This window comes from Eleutherodactylus coqui, chromosome 4 (genome assembly GCF_035609145.1).
Source record: "Eleutherodactylus coqui strain aEleCoq1 chromosome 4, aEleCoq1.hap1, whole genome shotgun sequence".
Classification (NCBI taxonomy): Eukaryota; Metazoa; Chordata; class Amphibia; order Anura; family Eleutherodactylidae; genus Eleutherodactylus; species Eleutherodactylus coqui.
In genome coordinates, this window is record NC_089840.1 from 254,870,779 (window position 1) to 254,898,627 (window position 27,849).

The following is a 27,849-nucleotide window of genomic DNA, read 5'->3' on the forward strand; positions in this document are numbered from 1 at the left end:
GCGAAGCCCGCACAAAATCGCAGCGTGGACAGGAAATCGTGCATTGTCATAGCATGCTATGGGCTGGATCTGCTGCAGAATCCAGAGGCAACATCCTGCTCCGGATTTCGCAGTGCAAATCCGCCCGTCCGCAGGCGGCCGAACACAGCGCATTCCAACTGGAAACAATGGAAAGAAGTGCAGCCGGCAACTAGCAGGGAAGCGCCTGTTCTCCCCATGGCAGCAGTCACCCTCAGGGTGCGGTCACACCTAACGGGTACCAGTGTGCGGATGCGATTCCACCCAGCTGTGGCCACCAATTGCATCCGCAGCCATAAGCCGGTACCCGTTCCCTGTGAACGCACCCTTACAGATGTAACATCGGAAACCCTAGATAAGAGTTGTGAAAGGAGGCAAATTTTACCCAAAAGTAAACTTTCAGGTTTGGGTGAACTAATTAGAGAGGCTGCAGGCTGTAGCTGCTGTCCCTGTCATGTATCCCTGGGGCTCTGACAACCACAGCACTGCCTGATCCCTTCCATGTCACGTGACGTCAATGTTCATGCACGAGGTTGTACGCTCAATAAAGTTTATTGATAAGACAAGCGGCAGCTGACGACGTGTTAGCGCTGGACCGGCGCGACTTCCGGGTGAGGAGGAGGCTGAGGGCATCTTTGTAGCTGGCGGTGAGGGCACCGGCTCTGAGATATGGGGAGGGCGGAGCTGATGTCGTGACTGGAGAGTTAAGAAAAGCGGATCGTGATACTGAATAGAAGTAAAGGAAGGCTGATACTGAGCAAGATAGGTAAACGATAGAACTACAAGTCCCAGCATGTTAGAAAGCCTTACTATTTTGTCTTGTAGGAAATACCATAAAAGTATACAAATAATCTGTTTCCTGTTCAACTGCTGATAGGTGTGAGTGTATGTGTGTGTAATAGATAGATTTTATATATATATATCATAAAATACCCGCCTGCCCTGTGACGTTGCCGGTGCAGGTGGCGCCCGGCTGCCCGGTGAGGCGCCCAGAGGTGCAGGTGGCGCCCGGCTGCCCGGTGAGGCGCCCAGAGGTGCAGGTGGCGCCCGGCTGCCCTGTGACGTTGTCAGAGGTGCAGGTGGCGCCCGGCTGCCCTGTGACGTTGCCAGAGGTGCAGGTGGCGCCCGGCTGCCCGGTGAGGCGCCCAGAGGTGCAGGTGGCGCCCGGCTGCCCGGTGAGGCGCCCAGAGGTGCAGGTGGCGCCCGGCTGCCCTGTGACGTTGTCAGAGGTGCAGGTGGCGCCCGGCTGCCCTGTGACGTTGCCAGAGGTGCAGGTGGCGCCCGGCTGCCCGGTGAGGCGCCCAGAGGTGCAGGTGGCGCCCGGCTGCCCGGTGAGGCGCCCAGAGGTGCAGGTGGCGCCCGGCTGCCCTGTGACGTTAGAGGTGCAGGTGGCGCCCGGCTGCCCTGTGACGTTGCCAGAGGTGCAGGTGGCGCCCGGCTGCCCTGTGAGGCGCCCAGAGGTGCAGGTGGCGCCTGGCTGCCCGGTGAGGCGCCCAGAGGTGCAGGTGGCGCCCGGCTGCCCGGTGAGGCGCCCAGAGGTGCAGGTGGCGCCCGGCTGCCCTGAAAAGGGCCCAGAGGTGCAGGTGGGTCCCGGCTGCCCTGAGAAGGGCCCAGAGGTGCAGGTGGCGCCCGGCTGCCCTGAGAAGGGCCCAGAGGTGCAGGTGGCGTCCGGCTGCCCAGAGGTGCAGATGGCATTCTGCTTCTTCAAAAGAGCCCTGATCCAGAGGTGCCCTGAAAGATGCACCAATTATCTTTGAAAAATTAAACCTTTACAGAACTACCCATTAAACATCACTAGGAGGCGCTGGGCCTCGCGCAGCGATTACTTAAAGGGGATTGCGCTCATCCCGTGCCGCCGTTCCATTCACGGTAGTGAAAACGCTGGCGATTACACAGTTCAAGCGCTTCAGCAATCCCGGTGATTGAAGTGAGTGGAGCAGCGGCACGCCTGCGCGACCTCCGCTCCATACACACGGGGGGTAGCGGACCTCTGTTCTTGGGATCAGTGCGTCGGCCCAGCAGTTGGATGCCCACCGGTCCTGTGCCTAGGGGATGACTTTATACCTTGGTACCCCTGTAAGTTGTATGTCCTGCCTATTACTACCGGTAGTGACTGTAGATGTGGCGCACGGCCGAGTAATGGCGCTCTGGGGCGACCGTACGCGTATGGATGACATTTAGCGCTGTAACCATTCTGTCAGGCTTCTCTCCCTAGTCCTGCTCGCTGTGACCGTTCTGTCAGGCTTCTCCCCCTAGTCCTGCTCGCTGTGACCGTTCTGTCAGGCTCCTCCCCCTAGTCCTGCTCGCTGTGACCGTTCTGTCAGGCTTCTCCCCCTAGTCCTGCTCGCTGTAACCGTTCTGTCAGGCTCCTCCCCCTAGTCCTGCTCGCTGTGACCGTTCTGTCAGGCTTCTCCCCCTGGTCCTGCTCGCTGTGACCGTTCTGTCAGGCTTCTCCCCCTGGTCCTGCTCGCTGTGACCGTTCTGTCAGGCTTCTCCCCCTGGTCCTGCTCGCTGTGACCGTTCTGTCAGGCTTCTCCCCCTGGTCCTGCTCGCTGTGACCGTTCTGTCAGGCTTCTCCCCCTGGTCCTGCTCGCTGTGACCGTTCTGTCAGGCTTCTCCCCCTGGTCCTGCTCGCTGTGACCGTTCTGTCAGGCTTCTCCCCCTGGTCCTGCTCGCTGTGACCGTTCTGTCAGGCTTCTCCCCCTGGTCCTGCTCGCTGTGACCGTTCTGTCAGGCTTCTCCCCCTGGTCCTGCTCGCTGTGACCGTTCTGTCAGGCTTCTCCCCCTGGTCCTGCTCGCTGTGACCGTTCTGTCAGGCTTCTCCCCCTGATCCTGCTCGCTGTGACCGTTCTGTCAGGCTTCTCCCCCTGATCCTGCTCGCTGTGACCGTTCTGTCAGGCTTCTCCCCCTGGTCCTGCTCGCTGTGACCGTTCTGTCAGGCTTCTCCCCCTGGTCCTGCTCGCTGTGACCGTTCTGTCAGGCTTCTCCCCCTGGTCCTGCTCGCTGTGACCGTTCTGTCAGGCTTCTCCCCCTGGTCCTGCTCGCTGTGACCGTTCTGTCAGGCTTCTCCCCCTGGTCCTGCTCGCTGTGACCGTTCTGTCAGGCTTCTCCCCCTGGTCCTGCTCGCTGTGACCGTTCTGTCAGGCTTCTCCCCCTGGTCCTGCTCGCTGTGACCGTTCTGTCAGGCTTCTCCCCCTGGTCCTGCTCGCTGTGTCCGTTCTGTCAGGCTTCTCCCCCTGGTCCTGCTCGCTGTGTCCGTTCTGTCAGGCTTCTCCCCCTGGTCCTGCTCGCTGTGTCCGTTCTGTCAGGCTTCTCCCCCTGGTCCTGCTCGCTGTGTCCGTTCTGTCAGGCTTCTCCCCCTGGTCCTGCTCGCTGTGTCCGTTCTGTCAGGCTTCTCCCCCTGGTCCTGCTCGCTGTGTCCGTTCTGTCAGGCTTCTCCCCCTGGTCCTGCTCGCTGTGTCCGTTCTGTCAGGCTTCTCCCCCTGGTCCTGCTCGCTGTGTCCGTTCTGTCAGGCTTCTCCCCCTGGTCCTGCTCGCTGTGTCCGTTCTGTCAGGCTTCTCCCCCTGGTCCTGCTCGCTGTGTCCGTTCTGTCAGGCTTCTCCCCCTGGTCCTGCTCGCTGTGTCCGTTCTGTCAGGCTTCTCCCCCTGGTCCTGCTCGCTGTGTCCGTTCTGTCAGGCTTCTCCCCCTGGTCCTGCTCGCTGTGTCCGTTCTGTCAGGCTTCTCCCCCTGGTCCTGCTCGCTGTGTCCGTTCTGTCAGGCTTCTCCCCCTGGTCCTGCTCGCTGTGTCCGTTCTGTCAGGCTTCTCCCCCTGGTCCTGCTCGCTGTGTCCGTTCTGTCAGGCTTCTCCCCCTGGTCCTGCTCGCTGTGTCCGTTCTGTCAGGCTTCTCCCCCTGGTCCTGCTCGCTGTGTCCGTTCTGTCAGGCTTCTCCCCCTGGTCCTGCTCGCTGTGTCCGTTCTGTCAGGCTTCTCCCCCTGGTCCTGCTCGCTGTGTCCGTTCTGTCAGGCTTCTCCCCCTGGTCCTGCTCGCTGTGTCCGTTCTGTCAGGCTTCTCCCCCTGGTCCTGCTCGCTGTGTCCGTTCTGTCAGGCTTCTCCCCCTGGTCCTGCTCGCTGTGTCCGTTCTGTCAGGCTTCTCCCCCTGGTCCTGCTCGCTGTGTCCGTTCTGTCAGGCTTCTCCCCCTGGTCCTGCTCGCTGTGTCCGTTCTGTCAGGCTTCTCCCCCTGGTCCTGCTCGCTGTGTCCGTTCTGTCAGGCTTCTCCCCCTGGTCCTGCTCGCTGTGTCCGTTCTGTCAGGCTTCTCCCCCTGGTCCTGCTCGCTGTGTCCGTTCTGTCAGGCTTCTCCCCCTGGTCCTGCTCGCTGTGTCCGTTCTGTCAGGCTTCTCCCCCTGGTCCTGCTCGCTGTGTCCGTTCTGTCAGGCTTCTCCCCCTGGTCCTGCTCGCTGTGTCCGTTCTGTCAGGCTTCTCCCCCTGGTCCTGCTCGCTGTGTCCGTTCTGTCAGGCTTCTCCCCCTGGTCCTGCTCGCTGTGTCCGTTCTGTCAGGCTTCTCCCCCTGGTCCTGCTCGCTGTGTCCGTTCTGTCAGGCTTCTCCCCCTGGTCCTGCTCGCTGTGTCCGTTCTGTCAGGCTTCTCCCCCTGGTCCTGCTCGCTGTGTCCGTTCTGTCAGGCTTCTCCCCCTGGTCCTGCTCGCTGTGTCCGTTCTGTCAGGCTTCTCCCCCTGGTCCTGCTCGCTGTGTCCGTTCTGTCAGGCTTCTCCCCCTGGTCCTGCTCGCTGTGTCCGTTCTGTCAGGCTTCTCCCCCTGGTCCTGCTCGCTGTGTCCGTTCTGTCAGGCTTCTCCCCCTGGTCCTGCTCGCTGTGTCCGTTCTGTCAGGCTTCTCCCCCTGGTCCTGCTCGCTGTGTCCGTTCTGTCAGGCTTCTCCCCCTGGTCCTGCTCGCTGTGTCCGTTCTGTCAGGCTCCTCCCCCTGGTCCTGCTCGCTGTGTCCGTTCTGTCAGGCTCCTCCCCCTGGTCCTGCTCGCTGTGTCCGTTCTGTCAGGCTCCTCCCCCTGGTCCTGCTCGCTGTGTCCGTTCTGTCAGGCTCCTCCCCCTGGTCCTGCTCGCTGTGACCGTTCTGTCAGGCTCCTCCCCCTGGTCCTGCTCGCTGTGACCGTTCTGTCAGGCTCCTCCCCCTGGTCCTGCTCGCTGTGACCGTTCTGTCAGGCTTCTCCCCCTGGTCCTGCTCGCTGTGACCGTTCTGTCAGGCTTCTCCCCCTGGTCCTGCTCGCTGTGACCGTTCTGTCAGGCTTCTCCCCCTGGTCCTGCTCGCTGTGACCGTTCTGTCAGGCTTCTCCCCCTGGTCCTGCTCGCTGTGACCGTTCTGTCAGGCTTCTCCCCCTAGTCCTGCTCGCTGTGACCGTTCTGTCAGACTTCTCCCCCTAGTCCTGCTCGCTGTGACCGTTCTGTCAGGCTCCTCCCCCTAGTCCTGCTCGCTGTGACTGTTCTCCGGCTGCTTCTGATGACTGTCGTGTTCTTATCTCCGCAGCGTCTTATCTGGGCGGTTAATGTTCATCACGTAATCCGAACCCCGAGAGAAAATGCCGGCCGTGTCCCAGGTGTGACGCTCGTGTACTTCCCAGTCAGCGCCAGAGGAGGCGGCGGCGAGGCTTGTACAGGTGACATGTGACTCCAGTCCTGTGTAAGAGGTGACATGTGGATGGCAGGCGCACAGAGCAGCTGACGGGATCCTATGGCCAGGTAGTGTAAATACGGATACATTACTTCAGGGCGGCTTTCATCTGTTATAAAACTACAACTCCCAGCATGCCCTGACAGCTGCAGGTCGTTAGGAGATGCTGAGAGTTGTAGTCTTAAAAATCGCTGAAGAGCTGCAGGTTGGAGACCACGTCTGTAGCTCAGTGATTCCACCTGTTGCACAACCAGTACTCCCAGTATGTGCTAACAGCCTGATGCTGGGAGTTGTAGTTCTGCAACATCCAGAGAGCCGTAGGGGACACTAAGCTACAGAGGTGGTCGCCAACCTGTGGGTGTGCAGCTGGGAAAACTGCAATGCTCAGCATCTCCTGGCAGCTGTCAGGCATGCTGGGAGTAGTAGTTCTACACCAGCCCTAAGATAGCACCTTTCATAGACAACAGTCAGTCCAAAAAGTAAGGAGCCGACTGCTTATTTCCTGGCTCGTTAGCTACCCGGACGTTTTCAATACTGCTAAATGATTCCAATTGTTCTCTGTTGTCAGCCAGAACTTCCAATTTTAGGGCCCATTCACACTGGCATATTTTCTGTCCGTATTCAGTCCCTATTTTTTACGGACTGAATACAGAGACATTGTATTAAATTGGTGTATTCAGACGGGTGGATTTAAAGGTGTTTAAAAAAAATAAATAAATAATTGCAGAATCTTCTATTTTGGTCAAAAATCGTGTTTTTTTTTGTTTTTGTTTATTTTTTTGTGTTGTCAGGATAACATAATTTGGGCCTTCTTGCGTTTTTTTTTTTTTTTTTGCGAGCGCGTAAGAAATGCAGTGAAAACAGATGTAACATATACCAAAAACTGCGCCTGCAATGAAAGCGATGCATTTTTCATGGACAGAATTGCGGACGCTTGTGTGATAAAAGTAACATTTATTTTTGCATTGGGAGTTTTCCCAGGTGATAAAGCCACATTACGGGAATTATTGGGTCGGTGTTTTTGGTATTATAGGAGAACTAGCGGGTCATTTAGTGCACTAGCGTCAGGCAGCTGCTGCCAAGGCATATAGGATCATGGGGTGCAGCAGAAGGGGTCTAGGGGCGCATAACAAGAACATTGTTCTTCCTCTTTACAAGTCACTGGTCAGACCACATGTAGAATATTGTGGACAGTTTTGGGAAGCGGTACTCGAGGACATATCAGAGCTTGAGCGGGTACAAAGGTGGGTAACTAAAGTAATAAATAGAATGGGCGGACTACAATACTCATAATATGCCCTCCTCTGGATTCTCAAATTCTAGAGTATTTCTCGCGGCAGACTAGTACCGAGAGGAGTGATTCTTCCGATGAGTTGGTGTCTTCCGTTCTGTCTTCCAGGATTAGTTTCTCCTGCCTGTTTCCGGTGTCCTGGCACTGCAGCCTGCCCTCGGTCACACTGTTCTCCCGGCAGCGAGTGGCCCTTTTGGCGATTTTGATCGTCATCTTCCTGCTTATTCTGCTGGCGGCTGTTCACCCCACCATCTGGAGCGGCGCGGCGCCTCACGACCGGCAGTTTAGAAGGTTAGTAGAATTGGGCTGAATTCTTATATCTGTCACCGCTTCATAGGCATGAGATTCGCCATTCCATAGAATCTGTTTTCTTAAAGGGGTTTTAGAGGGCTTTAAAGATTGAATAAAAAAAAAATGTATGGCCTATTTTAAAAAAACAACAACAAACAAACAAAAAAAAACCCTCGCTGGTTAAAACCCTTTTACACGCAACGATTATCACTCAAAATTCGCTCAAAAGCCATCTTTTGAGTGATAATCGTTGCGTGTAAATGTGGCCTGCAGAAAGACACATTTAATGGATAAATAAGTTATGATTTTTTTTTCAAGGTGGGGAGGAAAAATGGGGAAAAAAAGGGCCGCATCCTGAATGGGTTAAAAAAAAAGTTAAAATTTTAAAAAAGTTCCCAATGAGAAAACAAACGTGTGCAATTCTCTGGCTTTGAAAGCTGTTCTTCATTTACCCGACGCCGGCTTCTGGGGTCCCTGCCGCAACGGTCTACAATTTAGGCCTCTTTCAAATGGGTGTCGTTTTCACGCAGAACAGGCGTGTGAAAAAAACCTGCGTCTAATAGAACCAACGGTTTCCTGTAGAAACGTTCGGATGACGAAATTTTAGATGCGCAAAAAACTCGCACCTAACAAAGATAGGACATGCGTGTGCAATGCTCGCATCTAAGGTCCGTGCTGCAAGAAAAGATAGGACCTAACTAGAGATGAGCGAACCTACTCGTTTCGAGTAATTACTCGATCGAGCACCGCGATTTTCGAGTACTTCCGTACTCGGGTGAAAAGATTCGGGGGGCGGGGGGAGGCGTGGCGGCGCGGGGGTAGCAGCGGGGAACAGGGGAGCCCTCTGTCTCTTTCTCTCTCCCTCTCCCTGCTGCAACCCACCCACTCACCCACGGCGCCCCCCGAATCTTTTCACCCGAGTACGGAAGTACTCGAAAATCGCGGTGCTCGAGTGAAAAAGGGGCGTGGCCGAGTAGGTTCGCTCATCTCTAGACCTGACCCATCTTTGTTGCGAGCTGCGCAGGAGTCTCCATAGACTCCTATGGAAGCTGGATAACCCGCACCTCCGATCGCGTGAACAGACAATTTTACCGCTAATTAAGCTCAAGACTTGATAGCTGGACATTGCCCATTCACGCTATTTTTCGAGCAGTTAGCCGTGAATTTTTTTTTACGCACCTATTCTGCGCTAAAACCATGCCCGTGTGAACGAGGCCTTACAGTCTGTCCTGTTACATAACGATGCGCTGTCCTTCTTACTGCCCGGCAGTTTAATTAGCGGCGGCCAGGATCTGTGCTGCCAGGTGCTGCCTCTTCCACCTCCGCCTCACAGCTGTCTCCAGGGTCAGCCGTGGCTGTGAAGTCCCAGATGCCGAGTTCCTTGGGACTTGCTGAAGTGATTCCCAGCGCAGCAGCTGCTGTTCGGAGGCTTGAAAACTTTGCAGATGATTAAAGTCTTTTGGTAATTACTTTGTCTAACTTTTCGCCCATTAGACGTCTTTTTCCTCTTTGGTCTAAGATGATTTGGTGAAAACCGTAATCTGGGTCGTATCCGGGTGGAGACATCAAAGAGGGAGAGCATGCCATGAGATCTTGGGAAGACTTACAGTAGTGCTTAATGTGCACCTGTCATGGGAGGGATGGGAGCTGCAGGAGGGGGACTTGAACTTGTGGCTGAAGCAGCTACTGTCTTAACCCCTTGAGTGGCGGGTTGCCTACCACCCTGTCGTGCCCACCAGGGCAGGTTTTTTAAAATGGTCTAATCATTGAATTTCAACTAATTTTGCAGTTGCGTCTCAAGAGCCATAACTTTTTCATTTTTCCATTGACATGGCCATATGAGGGCTTGTTTTTTGCGGGACAAGTTGTGATTTTTTAAACAGGGGGGAGGAAAAAAAGAAATGGGGAAAAAAGGGGCCATGTCATTAAGGGGTTAAATAATGTATTAACTTCCTTCTCTGGGTCATTACGATGCACACGGATACCACATGTGTGATTGTATTATTGATTTTTTTACAAAGTAAAGGGAGACAAGTGTTTTTATAATTTTTTTTATAGTTTTTTTACTTTTTTTTTTTTTTTTTACTTTTTTTTTTTTTGCCCCTTTAGGGGACTTCTACAGGGACCCATCAGGACCCCCTGATCACATTCCGGGGGTCCGATCGTGACAGCCCTTTACATGCTGCAGTGACAGCCCTTTACATGCTGCAGTCACATAGACTGCAGCATGTAAAGGGTTAACACAGCAGAGATCGGAGGTTTTCTCTGATCTCTGCTGTAAGAGCTGGTACCTAGCTGTTCTCTCACAGCCAAGCACCAGCTCTCCCTGCCACAGAGACCATCGCTTGCTTCTGACAAGCCGATGGTCTCTATGGCAACCTATAAACAAAGCAGGAGACTTAGAAGCAGGAGATTGCCGGCAGATCGGCAATATCTTCTGCTTGTTTTTCAAAGCCCTTGCTTTGTTCTCTGTGGGTCTGTGCAGGCAGAGCACACTCTCACAGCTTGTAGCATTGTGCTCTGCAGCTCCCATAGTGATACATAGCCCGGAAATCTTCCGGGCTATATCACTATCGGCAGTGGAGCTCGTCCCGGAAAATTTCCAGGCGTGCCACTCAAGGGGTTAAAGGGGTCGTCTGATCAGGACCTGCCATGGATGTATATATGGCGTCTCCAGCATGCAGAGTCAATGCGAATATGTATTACATCATAACCCATCCATGTGAACAACTGCCATGGAATTCCATATTCTGTCTGCAGACGGTCATCGGAGATCCATTATAGTAATGGGTGCATGAGAATCGCATTGTGTCCCGTAGTCACTGAGACCGTGAAGCAGATTATTTCATGTTCTGATGACTTTGGTGGTGAAGTTGTAATTTGTACCTACTGATGCATGCACAATTTGTATAGGAATTTTTGAAAAATATGCAATTTTCAAACTTTTTGAATTTCTTTTGGCTTGTAAGACAGTTATACCACGAAAAATAGATAATAAATAACATTAACCATATGTGCGCCGTACGTTGGTACCATTTGAAAAACCTCTTTTTAATTGATTTTGGACGTGTGATTATGGGTGCATTTTTTTTCAAATCTTAATAAAAGAATCCAATATCTATTTTTCAGGGGCCAATTCAGTTCTGAAGTGACTTTGAGAGGCCTATGTATTAGAAACCCCCATAAGTCACCCCATTTTGAGGTCTCATTTTTGTGGGACGGGCTTAAGCTTTGTTCGGTACTATTGTGGGACCTTTTGATCCTTTTTGTTTTCAATTTTTTTTTTTTTTTTTGCGCGTTTTGGGAATTGAGGTGTACGAAAAAACCCCCACAATTCTCACGTTTGTTTCAATTTTGTTTTCCACATTCCGTTGACAAGCACATGGGGTGCACATGACTTTTGGATTGCTTTTTATTTCACTTTTTGTGAATCTGTGATTTTTGGCTGTGTGTGGTTTTTTTTTAAATTTTTTAAAAATTTTTTTTATGGCTTTCACCATTTGTGCATGTCAGACCTAGGAGTCCTAATTTGCCGTCCTTTTGTCCTTGCAATCATCGGCACACAATGATGAGATCCTAGAAACATTGATGGGGAAAAGGAGGGATCCTTCTCTGAAGCCTCTAGATGCTGCAGTCTTCATTGATAGAGGCATCTAAAGTGTTAAATCGCTGTCATCGGAGCTAAGCTTCACAGCAATGGTTGCAGCGGGACTGCGGCTTTAAGTTACAGCCACAATCTCGCTTCAGTGACCGGGAGCGCGGCCTGGTAATCGGCGTCGGAGAGATACGGTACGATGCCAGAGCTGCTCCCTGTTGCGCCGTACATGTATGGTGCTTGTGTGGAAGGGGTTAAAGTGTAGACACGTCAAAAGTTTTTTGATCAATGTGGGTTCCACCGCTGAGACTTAGGCTGATCGCTAGAACGAGAGGGGGCTGCAGCGCTCACCCGAGCATTTGCCCCTTCGGCGTTCTTCGCTGCTTGTTAGACGCACACATAGAAGTACATTGAAGATGTCTATAGACCTCCGTGTGGCTGTCTTGAGATGTTGAGAGGAGCTGACAAGCAGCGAAGACTGCCGAGGGGAGCCCAGTAATCAGCCAAGCGCTGCAGTCCCCTCTTTCTAGCGATCAGTGAGGGTCTCAGCAGCGGGACCCCCACTGATCAAAAATGTTGACGTGTCAAAAGTTCACTAAAAGAGAAGTTACTCTTTAAGTGGGAGCACTGGAGATAGTCGAACACTTGAACTCTGCCTTCTTCAGTGATCCCATTGAAGTGAATGGAGCAGAGGGGTGATATGTCGGGGCTACAATGGCATGGATGAGGATAGGTCATCAGTAGTGTTTGCCTGGAGAGCCCCTTGGAGTTTATAAAATCTCCCTGTGTTCGTGCGTCTCCTTCCACACTCTAAAGTCATAGCAGTTTCAGATGAGCTTATTGTAGCCTGTCTATAATACAGATAACAATACAACTGTGTGGCATCAGTACTGTTTATAATACAGATAACAATACAACTGTGTGGCATCAGTACTGTCTATAATACAGATAACAATACAACTGTGTGGCATCAGTACTGTCTATAATACAGATAACAATACAACTGTGTGGCATCAGTACTGTCTATAATACAGATAACAATACAACTGTGTGGCATCAGTACTGTCTATAATACAGATAACAATACAACTGTGTGGCATCAGTACTGTCTATAATACAGATAACAATACAACTGTGTGGCATCAGTACTGTCTATAATACAGATAACAATACAGCTGTGTGGCATCAGTACTGTCTATAATACAGATAACAATACAGCTGTGTGGCATCAGTACTGTCTATAATACAGATAACAATACAGCTGTGTGGCATCAGTACTTCATCAGTTTATTGTCTACTGTGGAAATATTGATCCGTAATAATACAAAAACGTGCAAATATAGTAAATAATGTGCTTTTAAAAGTGGCTCAGGAAAGGTATCGTTTCTCCTTAGGGAGAGCCTCTAGAAGGTGTCAGGTGGCTTATAAGGCCATGCACGCTCCTCTGGGAAACATGCAAATGAGAAGATGAAACCGTGCAGCTACAGCGCCACCTGTTGGAAGGCAGCATTCCTGCAAGTCAATGTCCGACTTTTTAACCAGCCTTGTAACAATGACTGGGAATTGTGAGCCACAGCCAGACCCTTCTCCATCTATTATCCCATCTCCCCATTTGTGTTTTTGAAAAACACTGCGCATTACACAGCCACGTAAGTAGCTCCATAGATACACAACTACAGAGTTAAAATACCCCCCCGTCTGAAAGTGGCCTAATAGGGAAATCAGATTGTGAGCTCCTATGGGGACAGGAACCGATGACAAGTGCTGATAATCTGTGTACAGCGCTGCGGAGTATGTATGCGCTATATACATTAGTAACATAACCCCCACGTATTTGGTATCCCCCATAACCCTTACAACACATACTATTAACATACACTTATTATAGGTGAGAGCAGTGATGAACAATGGGAAATACAGGATGAAATTGGGTTGAGGTTTGTTTTTTTTTTTTTACTTCTTTTATACCTTTTTTACCTTTTAAATTAATAAATCCTAAATACGAATATGTAGATGCAACATAATGGTACTTGTAGAAACGCTAACTGCAAAAAACAGGACCCCCGTATCGATGCAAATGAAGAAAAAAGTTAGTTGCCCCTGAAAGGCGAAATGAAAATTCCAAAAACTTAGTATGGTCTGGTTGGGGAAGGGTTAAATGCTGAGGCTGTAGGATACAGTCACGGATGACGATGATAACACCTTCAGCACCTCTGTCATCGCCGGACAGTAACGCTCGCACGGTCTAGAAAATCCTCACCAAATCATTCCGTCCGTGTCACGATGGAAGTGTCAGCTGCCACGAGAGGAGAACCAAACGCTTGCCGGTAATCGTAGAAAAGCGGATTAAAGGCTCAAACATTAGAAAATACCTTTAACCCAGGCTATAGGAGCAGACCCGGATCGCTGCAGTTTTGACGACGGCGTTTCCAGACGTGTTAATACCCTCATTAACCGGCCCTAATGATGTGCGCTTCCGACAAAAGGGATTAGAGAGCGCAGCAGCATCCTTCAAGACCGCCACAAAGGAAGCCGAGACATGATGTAACCACAGATCTTGTATCCTCCGGCCCAGATGGGGCCCGCTATAATTCCATCACTTACCAGCGCTGCGGTCGGATTTTCCGCTTGCAGGGACAAGTTCTGTTACATCCTAACCTGATTGAGGTTTTACTTACCAGTTACAACTCGGATCGGTCAATTTCACTATGATCACCACGAAATGCTTGTAAATGCCCAGCCTGGCTGCTAGCGCAGATCCCCCGACGGCGAGCGCTGCGCCCGGGCGGGAACATGATGCCCGTGTGGAGTCCTAACGACGTTACGTCGGTCCTAATGGGCATTGTAGTCTATTATCTCCCAGCCATGACTTGGTTAACCAGTGACTCCATATTAATTTCTGCTCACTAAGCAGATCCGAGCTTCCCCGCGTGCGGCGCGATGATTTCATATAATAGATGGGCTTGTCGCAGCAGACAGACACTCTGTAGATGTAAGCAGAATCTAATCTCTCCTATTAGGGGCCTCAGCGGAGTGTTTGAATCTTCATCAATACTGTTTTCTTGTGCATTAGACCCATTAGCAGATCTATACAACCTCCTCCCAGGACGGAAAGTGCAGTCGGGGGAGACGGATTGTCTTGGAGGTTGTTACAAAGTATCTTCTTTAGTGGATCCATGTATCTGTACTTCCATGGAGTATGTAAACTGCGAGAAGTGACGCCTCGTGTCGTCTGTTCTGGCTTAGAACACTTCTTTTTGGTTCGATGTTCGACAAACTGTCACAAAAATTAAAACGGAATTCTAATTTTGGAATCGGTCTGGAATTTTTGGTTTTGCTAAAGTTAGAGTTGATGGGAAGGGGTTTGCAGGGCAGTTGGAGCTTGGGTCCTGGGGACAATATCGGTTTGTGCCGGGGTGCTGCTTATCAATCGGTCCACGGGTCCTGTTTTGGTATGCCAATATGGCGGTAGCTCATTTCTAACCATCCAATGCACACTGTGGGTCTTCCAATATATATATATAGCGTGTTTCCCCGAAAATAAGACAGTGTCTTATATTAATTTTTGTTCAAAAAGGTTTAGCTTTTTTTATATGTATAGCTGCCTGGACACTATTTAAATTGACTTTTTTAAATTAACTGTTAGCAGGGCTTAATTTTGGAGTAGGGCTTATATTTCAAGCATCCTCACAAAGCCTGAAAAATCATTTTGCATCCTCAAAAATTCTGGAAAATCATGCTATGTCTTATTTTCACGGTATGTTTTATTTTCAGGGAAACAGGGTATTACTCCCCTCCTGCTGCCGCTCCAGTCTTGTGTTTTCTTTGGTGGCAATGGTCTACCCACGCGACCATTGCAGCCAATAGACCCGACCGGGACATCACTGATGATGCCCTGTAAACCTGCTGTGCATCAGAGTACATCAGCTAGTCTGAAAAGTCTGGTGGCCATATTGGAAGGCCAGAGACATGGCGCCGGACCCGGTAGACTGACAGCACAACGGCACAAGTGCAGGACTGTAAGATATAGAAGCACAATGAACTAAGCTTATGAGACGGGCCGAGGGAACAAGGACCCAGGTAAGTATGGGGGAAAAAAGCGCATCACACATCCCTGTATTCCTCGACAACCCCCCCCCTTCCCCTGTTCTATAAGCCCATAAATGTATTTTGTGGTTCAGTTTTAAGGAGTATACCCATCCTAAGATGTTTTGGTATAGTGCTTGGAGTTATACTTCCACCCCGGCTGGTTCCTCTGTAAGAAGACCCCTTTGTTGAGTCATGAGCAGGTGAACTAGTTGGTTGCAGTCGGCGGTTCTCCTGCCTCCTCCATGTGACCTCTTATGCTTTGTAGATATCTGGACCAGATTGAGGACTTGGAGGCCACAGACACAGAAGACCCCAAGTTAAACTATGGAATCGTCATTGACTGTGGCAGCAGTGGCTCCCGGGTGTTTGTGTACTTCTGGCCACCACACAACGGCAACCCGCACGACCTCCTGGATATTAAACAGATGAGGGATCGAAGCAGCAAACCTGTGGTGAAGAAGATCAAACCAGGTACCATGTGTAACCCCGTCTAGTAACCCCAATAAACTGTTCTGTCTTACCTCCCACTGATGTTAGTGGGATTTTCTGAGCTTCCGTCAGGGTGGTCTCACATCTGTGTTGGCGTTTCCGGTCAGAGGCTCCATCGCAGATGCGGCTGCAAATACCAGAAGAAAAAGGACATTACTGTTATAAACAAGCTCATTCTACTTCAAACAGCTGTACCTCCGGTTCTATCAGCGCTACCAACGGGCTTTCGGAGTTATCTTAAAGCTAAGATTTCTGGGAAAAAGCACATTGATAGTCCTCACAGAAACGGAGCTACAGCCATTTGAAGTGGGGCTGAGAATACTGAATTTACACACAGTGGCTAAAAAAGTGACAGATGTAGAGGAGAGAGGGAAGGGAGACCAGCGGTCAGCAGTGAAGATCTGTGATCCTCGTGTTACCACATCCCCACCCTCATCAATCAGAGCATATTTGCTCGCTGATTGTCAGATATGGGCCCCCCCCCCAGAAAAGGAGTGAAATCACGAAGACTTATCTAATCACTCCTCTACACCGTTTAACCCTATAGATGCTGCCATCATTGCTGACTATGGCATAAACATTTTTACAGTTAAAAAAAAAAAAGTGAAACTGTATTTTCGCCTTTTACTCAAGTTTTTAAATATTGAAAAAAAAATAAAAAGACGAAAAGAAAAAACAAAAAAAACACAACTGATATATATATAAAATAGTATTAGTTCTGACATCGTAATGTGACGTTGATACAAATATTGACACTAATGTGTATTAAAATACTTAATTGTTATTATATGATGCCCCTTTTGTGACTGTACCGTATCTTTGCTATGAAATTCTAGCTTGTTGAGTAATTTGGTATGTGCTGCCCCCTAGTGACTATTTTGTGAAGGTACGGAACTTTGCTGCTATCAGATCAGCTGTCATATTATTAAATATATATTTGATATATATCTTGTGTGTGTGTGTATGTATGTGTGTGTATATATATATATATATAAATAATTTCCTAGAGCAGCAGACGCCTTCATATGCACCTTTTTGTTTCCGTTCCTTCAGGGATCTCTACAATGGCAGCTACACCGGAAAAAGCCAGTGATTACATGAACCCCCTTCTAACTTATGCCACATCTTACATCCCTAAAGCTAAACATAAGGAGACTCCTCTGTACATCCTGTGCACGGCGGGCATGAGGGTCCTGCCGGAGAGGTGAGACCCCTGTATTGGTTGTATATAGGGTCTTCCCTGTATTACCATTGTGTTATATATGTCTTTCTGGTCAGTCAGCAGACCGCCATCCTCCAGGATCTGGTGAAGGACATCCCCCAGGAGTTTAACTTTCTGTTCTCCGAAGCTCACGCTGAGGTCATCTCCGGGAAACAAGAAGGTATCATAAAACTCGTTAAATAGATGATGTCTTCTGTACACACTGAGTGGCCACTTTATTAGAGCCCCGACCCTTTTATGATTGGCACGTCCCTGTATGGAAATTAGACCCCAGAGTGCAGAATAAAATCACATGCCACGTTTTCCATCATTTTCAGTGTGAATTCACACTAGATGCGAAAATACAGAAATCTGAGCGACTTCTGACAAGGTCTGGTCACCAGCAGTAGACTAGCCGGGATCGGGATTTCATACAGACGACCTTGTGGGGTTTTCTCATGAAGCAGGGTGAAGAGTAGGCAGAGAATGCCGTGGTTAAGGATAAACATAAAGTGATGTAATTGGCTCGTCACTGAAAGGGGTCAGAGGAGGATGTCAAGAATCGTTCTGATGAACAGTCCAGTGCAGTCGAATACAACGCTGGTGCTGCCATTAACGTATCCAAATGTCCAACTAATTTTTTCCCCAGCTGATGACCAGTTCCAGCACTATTGTGACTAGGATAAACAAAAAGGCGCAAAAGAGCGCAAGAACTGAATCAAAAACATCTCCTGGTCTGATGAGTCAAGATTTCTGTTGATAGGAGATCTGATGATCATGCTGATAGATTAGAATTTGGCACAAGCAGCATGAATCGCTGACCCCTTCCTTTCAGCTGGTCAGAACATGTTAGCACCACCATCTAATCTACAGCAACTACCAGAAGCTTCCTGTCCACAGGGGCCAATATTCCTGCAGAACAATTACAACACCTGGTGGAATCTACTCCATGATGAACTGCTGCAGTTCTGAAGGCCAAAATAGGTCCAACGTGCTACTAGATGGGGGCTGTAATAAAGTGGCCATTCCGTGTATGATACTTATGCGGCTTGTCACTGTATATCCCCTTATATGCGGTTGTTTCCCCTCTACAGGTGTTTACGCGTGGATTAGTATTAATTTTGTACTTGGACGGTTTGACCACGTCGTAGAAGGTGAGTGGAGGTTACTGAATAATGTTATCTGGAGATGAGCGAGTATACTCGCTAAGGCACATTACTCGAGCGAGTAGTGCCTTAGCCGCGTATCTCCCCGCCCGTCTCTAAAGATTCGGGGGGCGGCGGGGAACGGCAGGGGAGAGCGGGGAGGAACGGAGGGGAGATCTCTCTCTCCCAAAATTAGGGGGGGGGGGGAATGTAAAAATGAGTAAAAAAACAAAACTTTTTTTCCCATTTTTAGTAATGATTAGGAAAAATAAGAGGTAACCGTCCTTTCCACATGTTTATAATTTAAAGAAAAAAAAATCAAAACAGAAAACCCAAGAACATGTTTGGTATGCTATCTGTGTCCACAAAAGTGCAATCTATCAGAGTAAGGTAATATTTATCGCACACAGTGAACATAGGAAAACACACACACACCGCCAGAATTGTGCTTTTTTTCGGTCACTCCGTCTTCAAGAAAAAATGTAGTAAAAAAGAAATCAAAAGGTCGTGTGATCCCCCCAAATGGTGCCAATGGAAACTACAGGACGTCCCGCAAAAGGCAGGTCCTCGCACAACTGTGTAGACGGAAGAATAAAAGTTATGGCTGTCAGAAGATGATGGCAGAATTTTTTATTTTTTTTTTCCCCAAAGAATCGTATTGACGCACAGAATAAAGTTGTCGCGTCATTTTTGCCGCAGTGAACACTGTAAAAGCTAGAACTCCCCCCCCCCCCCCCCCCGAGATATCGCAAATTACATTTTTTTTTTCCATTTCATTCCACTTTTTAAAAGTTTTTCAGTACATCATGTGGTCCATTACACAGTACCATTGAAATATACGACTTATCCCGCTAGAAACCCGCCCTCGGACGGCGACGTGGATGGGTAAATACGATTGTGTTTTAAAAGTAGGGGAAAATGAAAAACACATTTTAAAAAAGGCCGCATTGTTGAGAGGTTAAAGGGAAAATTCTCATTAGCCATATCAAAAAATCATGCAGACACTTGCATTGTGTACGGCTTCATAATCTGATTCGTTCCTAGCGTTCCAACAATACATAATGCCCATTACTTTATTCTCTGTTATCAGCCAATATACACTGATAATGATATTGCTAGAGAGCTGGCGGGAGGTCCAGAAATTCCTCCCCTCCATGAACACTACTTCTGGTGTGATGGTTCTGCTATGCTCTTGTTTCCATAGATGAGGATGCGGTGGTCGCGGTAACGATAGGTACACAGGAAGACGCCATCATCCGCAAAAGGACGGTGGGCATTATGGATATGGGTGGTGGCTCCCTGCAGATTGCCTATGAAGTTCCAAAAACAATGACTTTCCCCTCTGCAGAACATGTAAGTACGGGTCTTGCTTCAAATCCAAAGGTCTAATTTGTCACCTTCATCGCCATCCTATTCTGCAGTGCTGTACGCAGATTGTCATCAGTCCTCGTCTGGGACTCGGGGTGTAATTTCCCTATGTGCTATACGGGGGCCAGTGTCATGAGAAGCTGGTTTATCAGTCTATCAATATATTTTTGGAAATGCATTAATGTATTATACTCCAGAGCTGCATTCCTAATTCTGCTGGCTTTAGAGCTGACCTCTCCCAGCGTTCTTTCTTGATTCAGTTATTGCAAAGTTTGATGTAGAGATTTGTATTTTGAGAGATGTAGAAGACACTATTCAGTAGTCAGATATAGGAAATGCTGTCCTCCAGCATTATAGGAGTTCAGCTGAAGTGTTGTTAGGGCTGTGTCTGATAACAAGCTTATCGATAGTAACATAGTGTGCAAGGCAGAAAAAGACACATGTCCATCTACTTCAGCCTATTATTTCTCCGCCTATGTTGATCCAGAGGAAGGCAAAAAAAGACCCAATCAGGTAAAAGCCAATTTTCCTAATTTCTTCCCGACTGATCCTACCATAGCTCGGGATCAGTACAGGATAAGTAATGTATGTACACAGTGACTCCACCAGTAGAATAGTGAGTGCAGCTCTGGAGTATAATAGATGATGTAACTCAGGATCAGTACAGGATAAGTAATGTATGTACACAGTGACTCCACCAGCAGAATAGTGAGTGCAGCTCTGGAGTATAATACAGGATGTAACTCCGGATCAGTACAGGATAAGTAATGTATGTACACAGTGACTCCAGCAGCAGAATAGTGAGTGCAGCTCTGGAGTATAATACATGATGTAACTCCGGATCAGTACAGGATAAGTAATGTATGTATACAGTGACTCCACCAGCAGAATAGTGAGTGCAGCTCTGGAGTATAATACAAGATATAACTCAGGATCAGTATAGGATAAGTAATGTATGTGTACAGTGACTCCACCAGCAGAATAGTGAGTGCAGCTCTGGAGTATAATACAGGATGTAACTCAGGATCAGTATAGTATAAGTAATGTATATACACAGTGACTCCACCAGCAGAATAGTGAGTGCAGCTCTGCAGTATAATACAGGATGTAACTCAGGATCAGTACAGGATAAGTAATGTATGTATATGGTGACTCCACCAGCAGAATAGTGAGAGCAGCTCTGGAGTATAATACAGGATGTAACTCCGGATTAGTACAGGATAAGTAATGTATGTACACAGTGACCCCACCAGAAGAATAGTGAGTGCAGCTCTGGAGTATAATACAGGATGTAACTTTGGATCAGTACAGGATAAGTAATGTATGATTACAGTGAGTCCACCAGCAGAATAGTGAGTGCAGCTCTGGAGTATAATACAGGATGAAACTCGGGATCAGTACAGGATAAGTAATGTATGTGCACAGTGACTCCACCAGCAGAATAGTGAGTGCAGCTCTGGAGTATAATACAGGATGAAACTCGGGATCAGTACAGGATAAGTAATGTATGTACACAGTGACCCCACCAGCAGAGTAGTGAGTGCAGCAACAGGGTATAATGCAGAGTTTAAATCAGACTCGGTAATACATTTACAAAGTTACTCAACTTTTATGTAGGCTACGTCTATATATAAACTCTATAATGGCGTTCTGTATACAAACTTCTATAATAGCGTTCGGGGCGTACTTACTTCACACATGGCTTGTCACATTCATTCTGTTATGTGTATTTCAGGAGGAAGTTGCAAAAATGATGCTGGCAGAGTTCAACCTGGGATGTGACCTGCAGCACACGGAGCACGTCTACAGGGTGTACGTCACCACGTTCCTCGGCTTCGGAGGGAACTTTGCCCGCCAACGCTACGAAGACATGGTGTTCAATAAGACTGTGACCAAAAATCGGTATATCCTTCATAGTCATTGGGAATAGCTGCACTGTTGGGGGGGCCAATTCCAATGTTTAATAACTTGATTCTAGTCCAGATTGAAACTGACATCAATGAACAATGCACCTTGTCTCTCTTGACCTCGGGCCCGGCTGTTTCCATAGATGCCATATACTAGACTGTAGAGACGTGTATAGCTCTCCATACAGTCTCTTATTTGGGTGCATATAGGGAGCCTTCCCCTCTCCGAAAAACATGGAGCCTATAAGACATTTTATGGCATGTCTCTGATGGGGAAAACTCCTTTACTCCAGCGGGGCAAGGGAAGTGACAACTGCACTAGGAACATTTCTGGCTTTGGAAGAAAAGTTTGTGTCATTTGTGAAGTCTGTGTGTTGATTGGCCTGAGCAAATGAATAGAATGTCTTGACTTTTCCAGCAATGACTACTGTATTACTGCCCCATATTGACTTAAAGCAACTCTAAAGTTTCAGGCCAAAATTCCGTCCCAGGATCGGAGGGTGGAAGGGTTACATTACCTTGTTTGATCTTCACCTCCATTCCTCCATTGTGCTGCCATTTTCTAACTGAGAGCAGCACTGGCCAATTTCCGAAGGGTATAGTTCATTGGTAGTCTAACACTACCAATGCACTGTGGGTTGTTAGGTAGTCTAAACATGGCAGTGGCCATTTTTGCTGCCCGAAAACTGGACTAGAATTGGCGCAGTGAAGGAGAAATCAAGTGCAGGTTATATATTGCGTCCACGCTTCAGTCCTGAGACAGAATTTTGAAACTAGGGGGTCCCTTTAAAGGGGTTTGCCCATTAAACACATATATACCTTGCCCACAGGATGGGGATAAATATCTGTTTTGCTGGGGGTTTAACCACTGAAAGGGCCCCATGTGAATAGAGCAGCTGTGTGCATGCATGACAGCTGCTCCATTCACTCTTATGGGATGGAGGTAGATTGCCAAGCGATATCTGCCTGTCTGATAGAGGTGAATGGAGCGACAGTTGAGCTTGTGCCCCATTGCTGTTCACATGGGTTATCTGTACACCAGCTTTGGGATCATGGGGGGTCCCAGCGGTTAGACCACCAGTGATCAGATATTTACGTCCCATCCTGTAGAAGAGGGATTAATGTCTTTAATGTGGGTCAGGCACACTATCTTTTCTCCTTAGGGAGAGCACCTAGAAGGTGAGTGAGTGAGGAGACTTATAGGGCCATTCATGCTCCTCTGGGTAATATGCAAATAAGGGAGATGGAACAATACTTCTGCAGCGCCACCTATTGAAAGGCAGCATTCCTGCAAGTCAGTTAGATTCTGTGGCATTGAACAGAGAATAAATATATTACCTGCCTGGTATTTCTGAACACGGTACAATATTTAATTTACTTCTTCCTCTCGTTTTTGTGTAGAGCGTCAGGAGAACAGACCGGAATAAATCCCAGCACCCCGTACATGGACCCATGTTTACCAGCTGGTCATAAGGGCAAGATTCAGCGACAGGACCAGGACTTTCATATCTTGGGCAAAGGGAACTGGGAGAGCTGCCGGCTACTACTGGAGCCATTACTGGCCAAATCTAATGACTCTCAGGCCTATCTGAACAGTGTCTATCAGCCGGCCATTGATTTTTCCAACAGTGAGTTCTACGGTTTTTCCGAGTTTTACTACTGCACAGAGGACGTTCTGCGGATGGGAGGACCATACAACAGTGACAAGTTTTCCAAAGCTGCCAAGGTACGTGGCCGTGACCCGGCGCTTTACACAGCTCTGATACTAGTTTATACATGTTCCCCTTCTGCTCTTCTCCATAGGATTACTGTAGCATGCCTTGGACCACGTTGACTGAGCGCTTTAACAGCGGTCTGTACTCTGCCCATGCAGACAAGCATCGACTAAAGTAAGCTTTATTATGATGTTGGACATCATGGCTGTCCTGATCATGTCGGCGCTGTAGATTCGGATCTTCGTACATTTCTGTTTTCCAGGTATCAGTGTTTTAAGTCCGCTTGGATGCATAAAGTTCTTCACGACGGTTTCCACTTTCCGTACCATTACCCAAATCTCAAGACTGCCCAGCTGGTGTATGACAAGGAGGTGCAGTGGACGCTTGGGGCTATGCTTTACAAAACTCGCTTCCTGCCGCTCAGGTAAATGACCTTCTATATAGAATATTCTGTACATATCTGTACACATCAGGGTTCTGGTTGTGGAGTACATGACTAATCATTCTTCGCTATCCTACATCCATTCTGTATACTGATTGGAAAGGGTTAACCTGGGGGGGGGGGGGGGGGGGGCTGGCAGAGTGTTTTAGTCCAAAATGAGCAGATGCTTTTTAGTGGCCTAGTGAGCCTAACTTTTTCTGGGAGTGCTCATATGTTTTAAAGTTTATGGGCACCTTTTGCGGGACAAACTTTTTTTTTTTTTACTCAAATGCATGTATTTTGGGTGACAATCATGTTTAAATTGGGTTTAATGAAAAATTTTGCACCTTTTTGTCTTCGGTAGCTTCCACATATGCCTGCAGCCTAATGGTCTTTTACAAGGGCCGATGTAATGAGCGCTGATGGATGTGCATGCCGATTTAGCGCTTGTTTCATTTTTCTTTTTTTTTGCCCCCAAGAATAGGCTTATTGAGGCAAAGGATCTGTAATACAAACGTTCGACCTTATAAGCCAACTGCTCACAAGGGAAGATGTACCGCCGAGCAGCAAGCAACTTTTTTCTTGCAAACGGGAGATGCTCTGACAATGAACGGGCATTTGCTCATTGATTGGCTTATTGTTGGTCCCTTTACGTGGCATGATTGTCGGGCAAACAAGTGTTCAGAGGAATACTGGCCCCTGATAACCAGCCTGCGTAAAAGGTCCGCAAGTCTCAATAGAAGGTCTGTTAGTGAGGCTGGACGACAGGCTGATCAGTTCATGGAATGTGCAGGAGAGGAGAGAGCAGAGGGAAACTAGGCTGTCCGACAGCACACCTAAGGTTCTCCTGTCCTGTTGGGACTAATGGACATGTTCCCACGTTTTTTTTTTGTATCCATTAAAGATGTACATTTTTATACTGGTTATTGTGTAAAAAATGTATACTTTAACGTAAACTTAGGGTTTAGTAGGAAAAATTTTGACAAATTTTATGGTCTACATTTTTGTGTATGTTCATGTTTGCCCTTCAACTTGTTTTGTTTTTGTTTTTTTTGCAGTACACTGTAGCATAGTCAACTATACTATTGTGTCCTGCAAAGAAAAGTATCAGTTTGTTTACGTTTTTTTTTTTTTTGCTACAATGGTTTCCTATAGTCTGATGTATTGGCATATGTGCAATATGTTTCTGTCTGTAAAAATACTTGCGCTATCTAGCAGAGGAGATCAAGCAGCAGGCAAAACCAGATTATAAACCCTCTCCAGCCACCGTCGTCTTTCTTTTTTTTTTCTCTTTTCATGTTCTGTTTTTATTTTTATTTTTTTCTTATCCACATACACTTTTTTAAAAATGTAAAAGTATAAGTCTTTTTTTGCAGAATACGTTTTTGTACTTTTACAGTATAAAACCGCATATGTTTAAAAATAGTGGAAATGCACCCTAAGGCTGCGATCACATGGGACGTAAATCTTGCGGAATGACCTTAGCGGGACCACACGGAAATACAAAAAAAAAAATATAAAACCTGCTGTGTTTTTTTTTTTTTTTTCTCTTTTTTGTTGCGCTCGTGTATTACACAATTCTGACACGCTAATGTGAGCGGAACTGTGTAAGACAATGTAGTTCATTGCCTGCAAATTACAGTTTATCACACGGGTGTACAGTTCTTTGTAATACATGGTAATCATCTGCTCGTCCTTATTGCGCCACTACCTTGTTCAAACATTTGTTTCCTCTTGCAGGGACATCCGGCAGGGAAGCTCTCGCCCGGCTCACGCGGGCTGGTACAGGATCTCGTTTGTCTACAACCACTACCTGTTCTTCGCCTGCATTCTGGTGGTGCTGCTGGCCATTGTTCTGTATATTCTCCGGCTGCGGCGCATCGACAGGCGACTGGCGCGGGCCTCTGCCCTGGACTTGTTACTGCTGGAGGAGGGGGTCCGCGTAATAGCAGAGCCTGCGGTCACCAGATAGTGCTTATCCGGGATGAGGAGCGGCTGCTGGGCTTAATGTGAAGTATTGATGTGAAGGTTTTCTCTTTTGCGGACCGTCCTTACAATCTTCTTGTGTGTGACGTCCACCACTGACCTAAAAGGAGTCTTACGATAATTGATTATGACATGAATGTCCAGCAATAAGGTCCCATTGTCACTGGGAGCCTCCTTGGTAATTGCAAAACTCCTTTACGTTTTGCTCCTAATTAGTGGAAATGGTGCAAGTTGTCCACAATGGATAATCCACATCAAATTCCGTGTGAAAACCGTGACGGAAATCACATCAAAACCCGCGCCATTGGTGCAGATTGTGATGCGGATCCGCAGCAGATTTCACCCTTGAAGGGTGAACGCCAACTGCAACATTTACCATTTTATTACAAGCATGTGACGTAAAAGGAGAAGGACTTACTGTCCAACTGTAAGTAGTAGTAACCTCAGACGTGTCCGCCTATACACTGTGAAGGCAGCCATTTGTCATATTACATGTATGTACGGCCAATCAAATCACGGACCGCTATTGGCACGGATAAGCTGGATTCTGGTAATGGTGTGGCTTATAATGTGCGACTAACCCTTCAGTCTACCTTATGGCTGCCTGTATACACTGTATAGAAGACCTATATGTGTCCCCTATTTCTGCCTTGGGACAGTAGTTTGCATACTGGGCTCGTTTTCAGAGCTGAAGTCAAGTCGTGACATTCCAAGTATATATAAGCTCAAGATAACGGTGACTGAACATGGGAAATATGACGGTAAGAGGTAAGCAGTACCTTGCCGTCTACTGGTAGGTTCACCATTGTGACCCTACCCTCTATACATTCCTCGGCCTCACAATGAACGCTAATGAGACAATGTGTGATATCGGGGCCCGTTCCATTCTAGGTGCTGTCCAGTTATTTCACTGACCCATTATAGCCAATATCCGTAGGCTGTGGGATCAGGCAGCACACTGATGGGTGTCCGATGCAACTTGCATATGTCTGTGTGAAAGGGCCGTCGTCTATACAATGTGTAGCTGATTATGATGGACGCTCCGATGTGAGCTTCTTTACATTCCATTTTATACCAAACATGAAGTACATCGGGCAGCTGATATTTTGTGACTTTTCTCCTTTTTCTGTGTCCGAGCAGCCATTTTCTCAGGCCAGTTTCACACAAGCCTTTAACAGGCGCATTATACAGATGAGTGGCCCGACTACGTTTCTACTAACCCGAATTGAGGATCATAGGTATCTACGATGTTCTGTGTTTGAGCCACGAGACGTACGGTCGGGCCGGGGACCCTCATCCATATTACAGGCACATAAATACACCCGTTATAGGCGGTTCTTCCTAAGACTAGGGCTTCACAAAGATCGTAATGTCGCATCTAATGACTGTGGCCCATTACAGCACTAGACTCTTGCCAAAGATCCAAGCCGTTTTTTTGTTTTTTTTTTGTCACAAGCTACTTGGCCATCGTAGAGCGCGATATCAGAGAGTCACGCACAACTTGCTTGTGTTTGTAGAGACGGTTTTTGGTTGCGTGCCTTGTTTGACCAACTTAGGACTTATTCAGACGACCGTATATCGGCTGGGTATTCACGCTGGCCGATATACGGCGTCTCTCTCTGCAGGGGGAGGAGGCTGGAAGAGCCAGGAGCAGTGCTCTGAGCTCCCCTCTCCGCCCCTCTGCACTATTTGCAATGGGAGGGGGTTAGATGGGGCGGGGCTAAGTCGGGGAACTTGACTCCGCCCCTGCCCGCCTTCTCTCTTTTGCAAATAGTGCAGAGGGGCGGAGAGTGGGCGGGAGCTTAGAGCACTGCTGCCAGCTCTTCCAGCCTCCTTCCCTTGCTGAGAGGGATACCGTATATCGCTCAGTGTGCCTACCCGGCCGATATACGGTCGTCTGAATAAGCCCTTAAGGCTACAGCGCAGGCTTTTCTATTGGCAGAAAGCAGAGGCTGACCCTCAGATTTCTGCCACCGATCCACTCAGGGCTTTAGCACCTCTGAACGGGACAAGTGCGAATACTCAGCAAAAACTGATGACCGCTTTTTTTTCTGCATTGGGAATTTTGAATCCCCGCTATGTGAACGTTGCCGTAGATTTCTGGCATGTGAACAATGCCTGAGACTCACTGCTTGTAGAATAACAGCGCCTGAAGATATCGGGTGCACCATGTTAAAATAGAGGCAAAATATGGACTCGCCTGGCGCTCAGCAGGGTTTCTGATAAAGGACAAGTCCCGCTAGCACCCTGAAGTCCCGGTTTGCATTGATTCCTCTGTTCAGTGGTTCCGGGGTCTCGCGAAGTTCCAAGTTTAAAGCACAAGGGGAGCACATAGGCAGTACTTGGCATACGTTTAGACACACAGATTCTTGTTGGAACAAGCAGGTGACGTCACCGTTAGGGCGTTCGCTCTCATGCAGCCTGTTTGTAGTGGCAGATACAGCGTTGGCTCGTTCAGACAGGAATCGTTCGGTCATTCACATTCGCTGTTATGACTGAATGAGCGCTGTTTAAAGCGAACTATTAGTGAACGAGTCGATGAGGACTTTTATGCCGGCAGAAAATGGACGGATGAAAAGTAAACGATTATCATTCCGTCTAAAAGCCCCTTTACGGATGTCGGCTGGACGCGAGCAGGATGGGGTTTCAACCGCTGAATAGAATAAAGAATGG

At 48.1% G+C, this 27,849-nt stretch overlaps 1 protein-coding gene across 1 annotated transcript; it reads left to right on the forward strand.

Annotated features, from left to right (window-relative positions):
* The first annotated feature begins 590 nt into the window (after positions 1–590).
* ENTPD7 (ectonucleoside triphosphate diphosphohydrolase 7) lies at positions 591–26,783 on the forward strand. Its single transcript, XM_066601118.1, has 13 exons — positions 591–784; positions 5,535–5,746; positions 7,078–7,260; positions 15,210–15,415; positions 16,487–16,637; positions 16,712–16,815; positions 17,729–17,788; positions 18,984–19,132; positions 20,883–21,049; positions 22,456–22,780; positions 22,858–22,943; positions 23,032–23,193; positions 24,931–26,783. The coding sequence occupies exons 2-13, from the start codon at positions 5,739–5,741 to the stop codon at positions 25,160–25,162; spliced, it is 1,833 nt and encodes a 610-aa protein (XP_066457215.1). The 5' UTR covers positions 591–784; positions 5,535–5,738; the 3' UTR covers positions 25,163–26,783.
* Positions 26,784–27,849: the final 1,066 nt, after the last annotated feature.

Excerpts from the sequence above, each read along its gene's own strand:
- ENTPD7 (XM_066601118.1), top strand. Across the intron at positions 15,416-16,486 it reads GGTGAAGAAGATCAAACCAG|GGATCTCTACAATGGCAGCT; the intron begins GTACCATGTGTA and ends CCGTTCCTTCAG. Across the intron at positions 21,050-22,455 it reads AAGACTGTGACCAAAAATCG|AGCGTCAGGAGAACAGACCG; the intron begins GTATATCCTTCA and ends GTTTTTGTGTAG.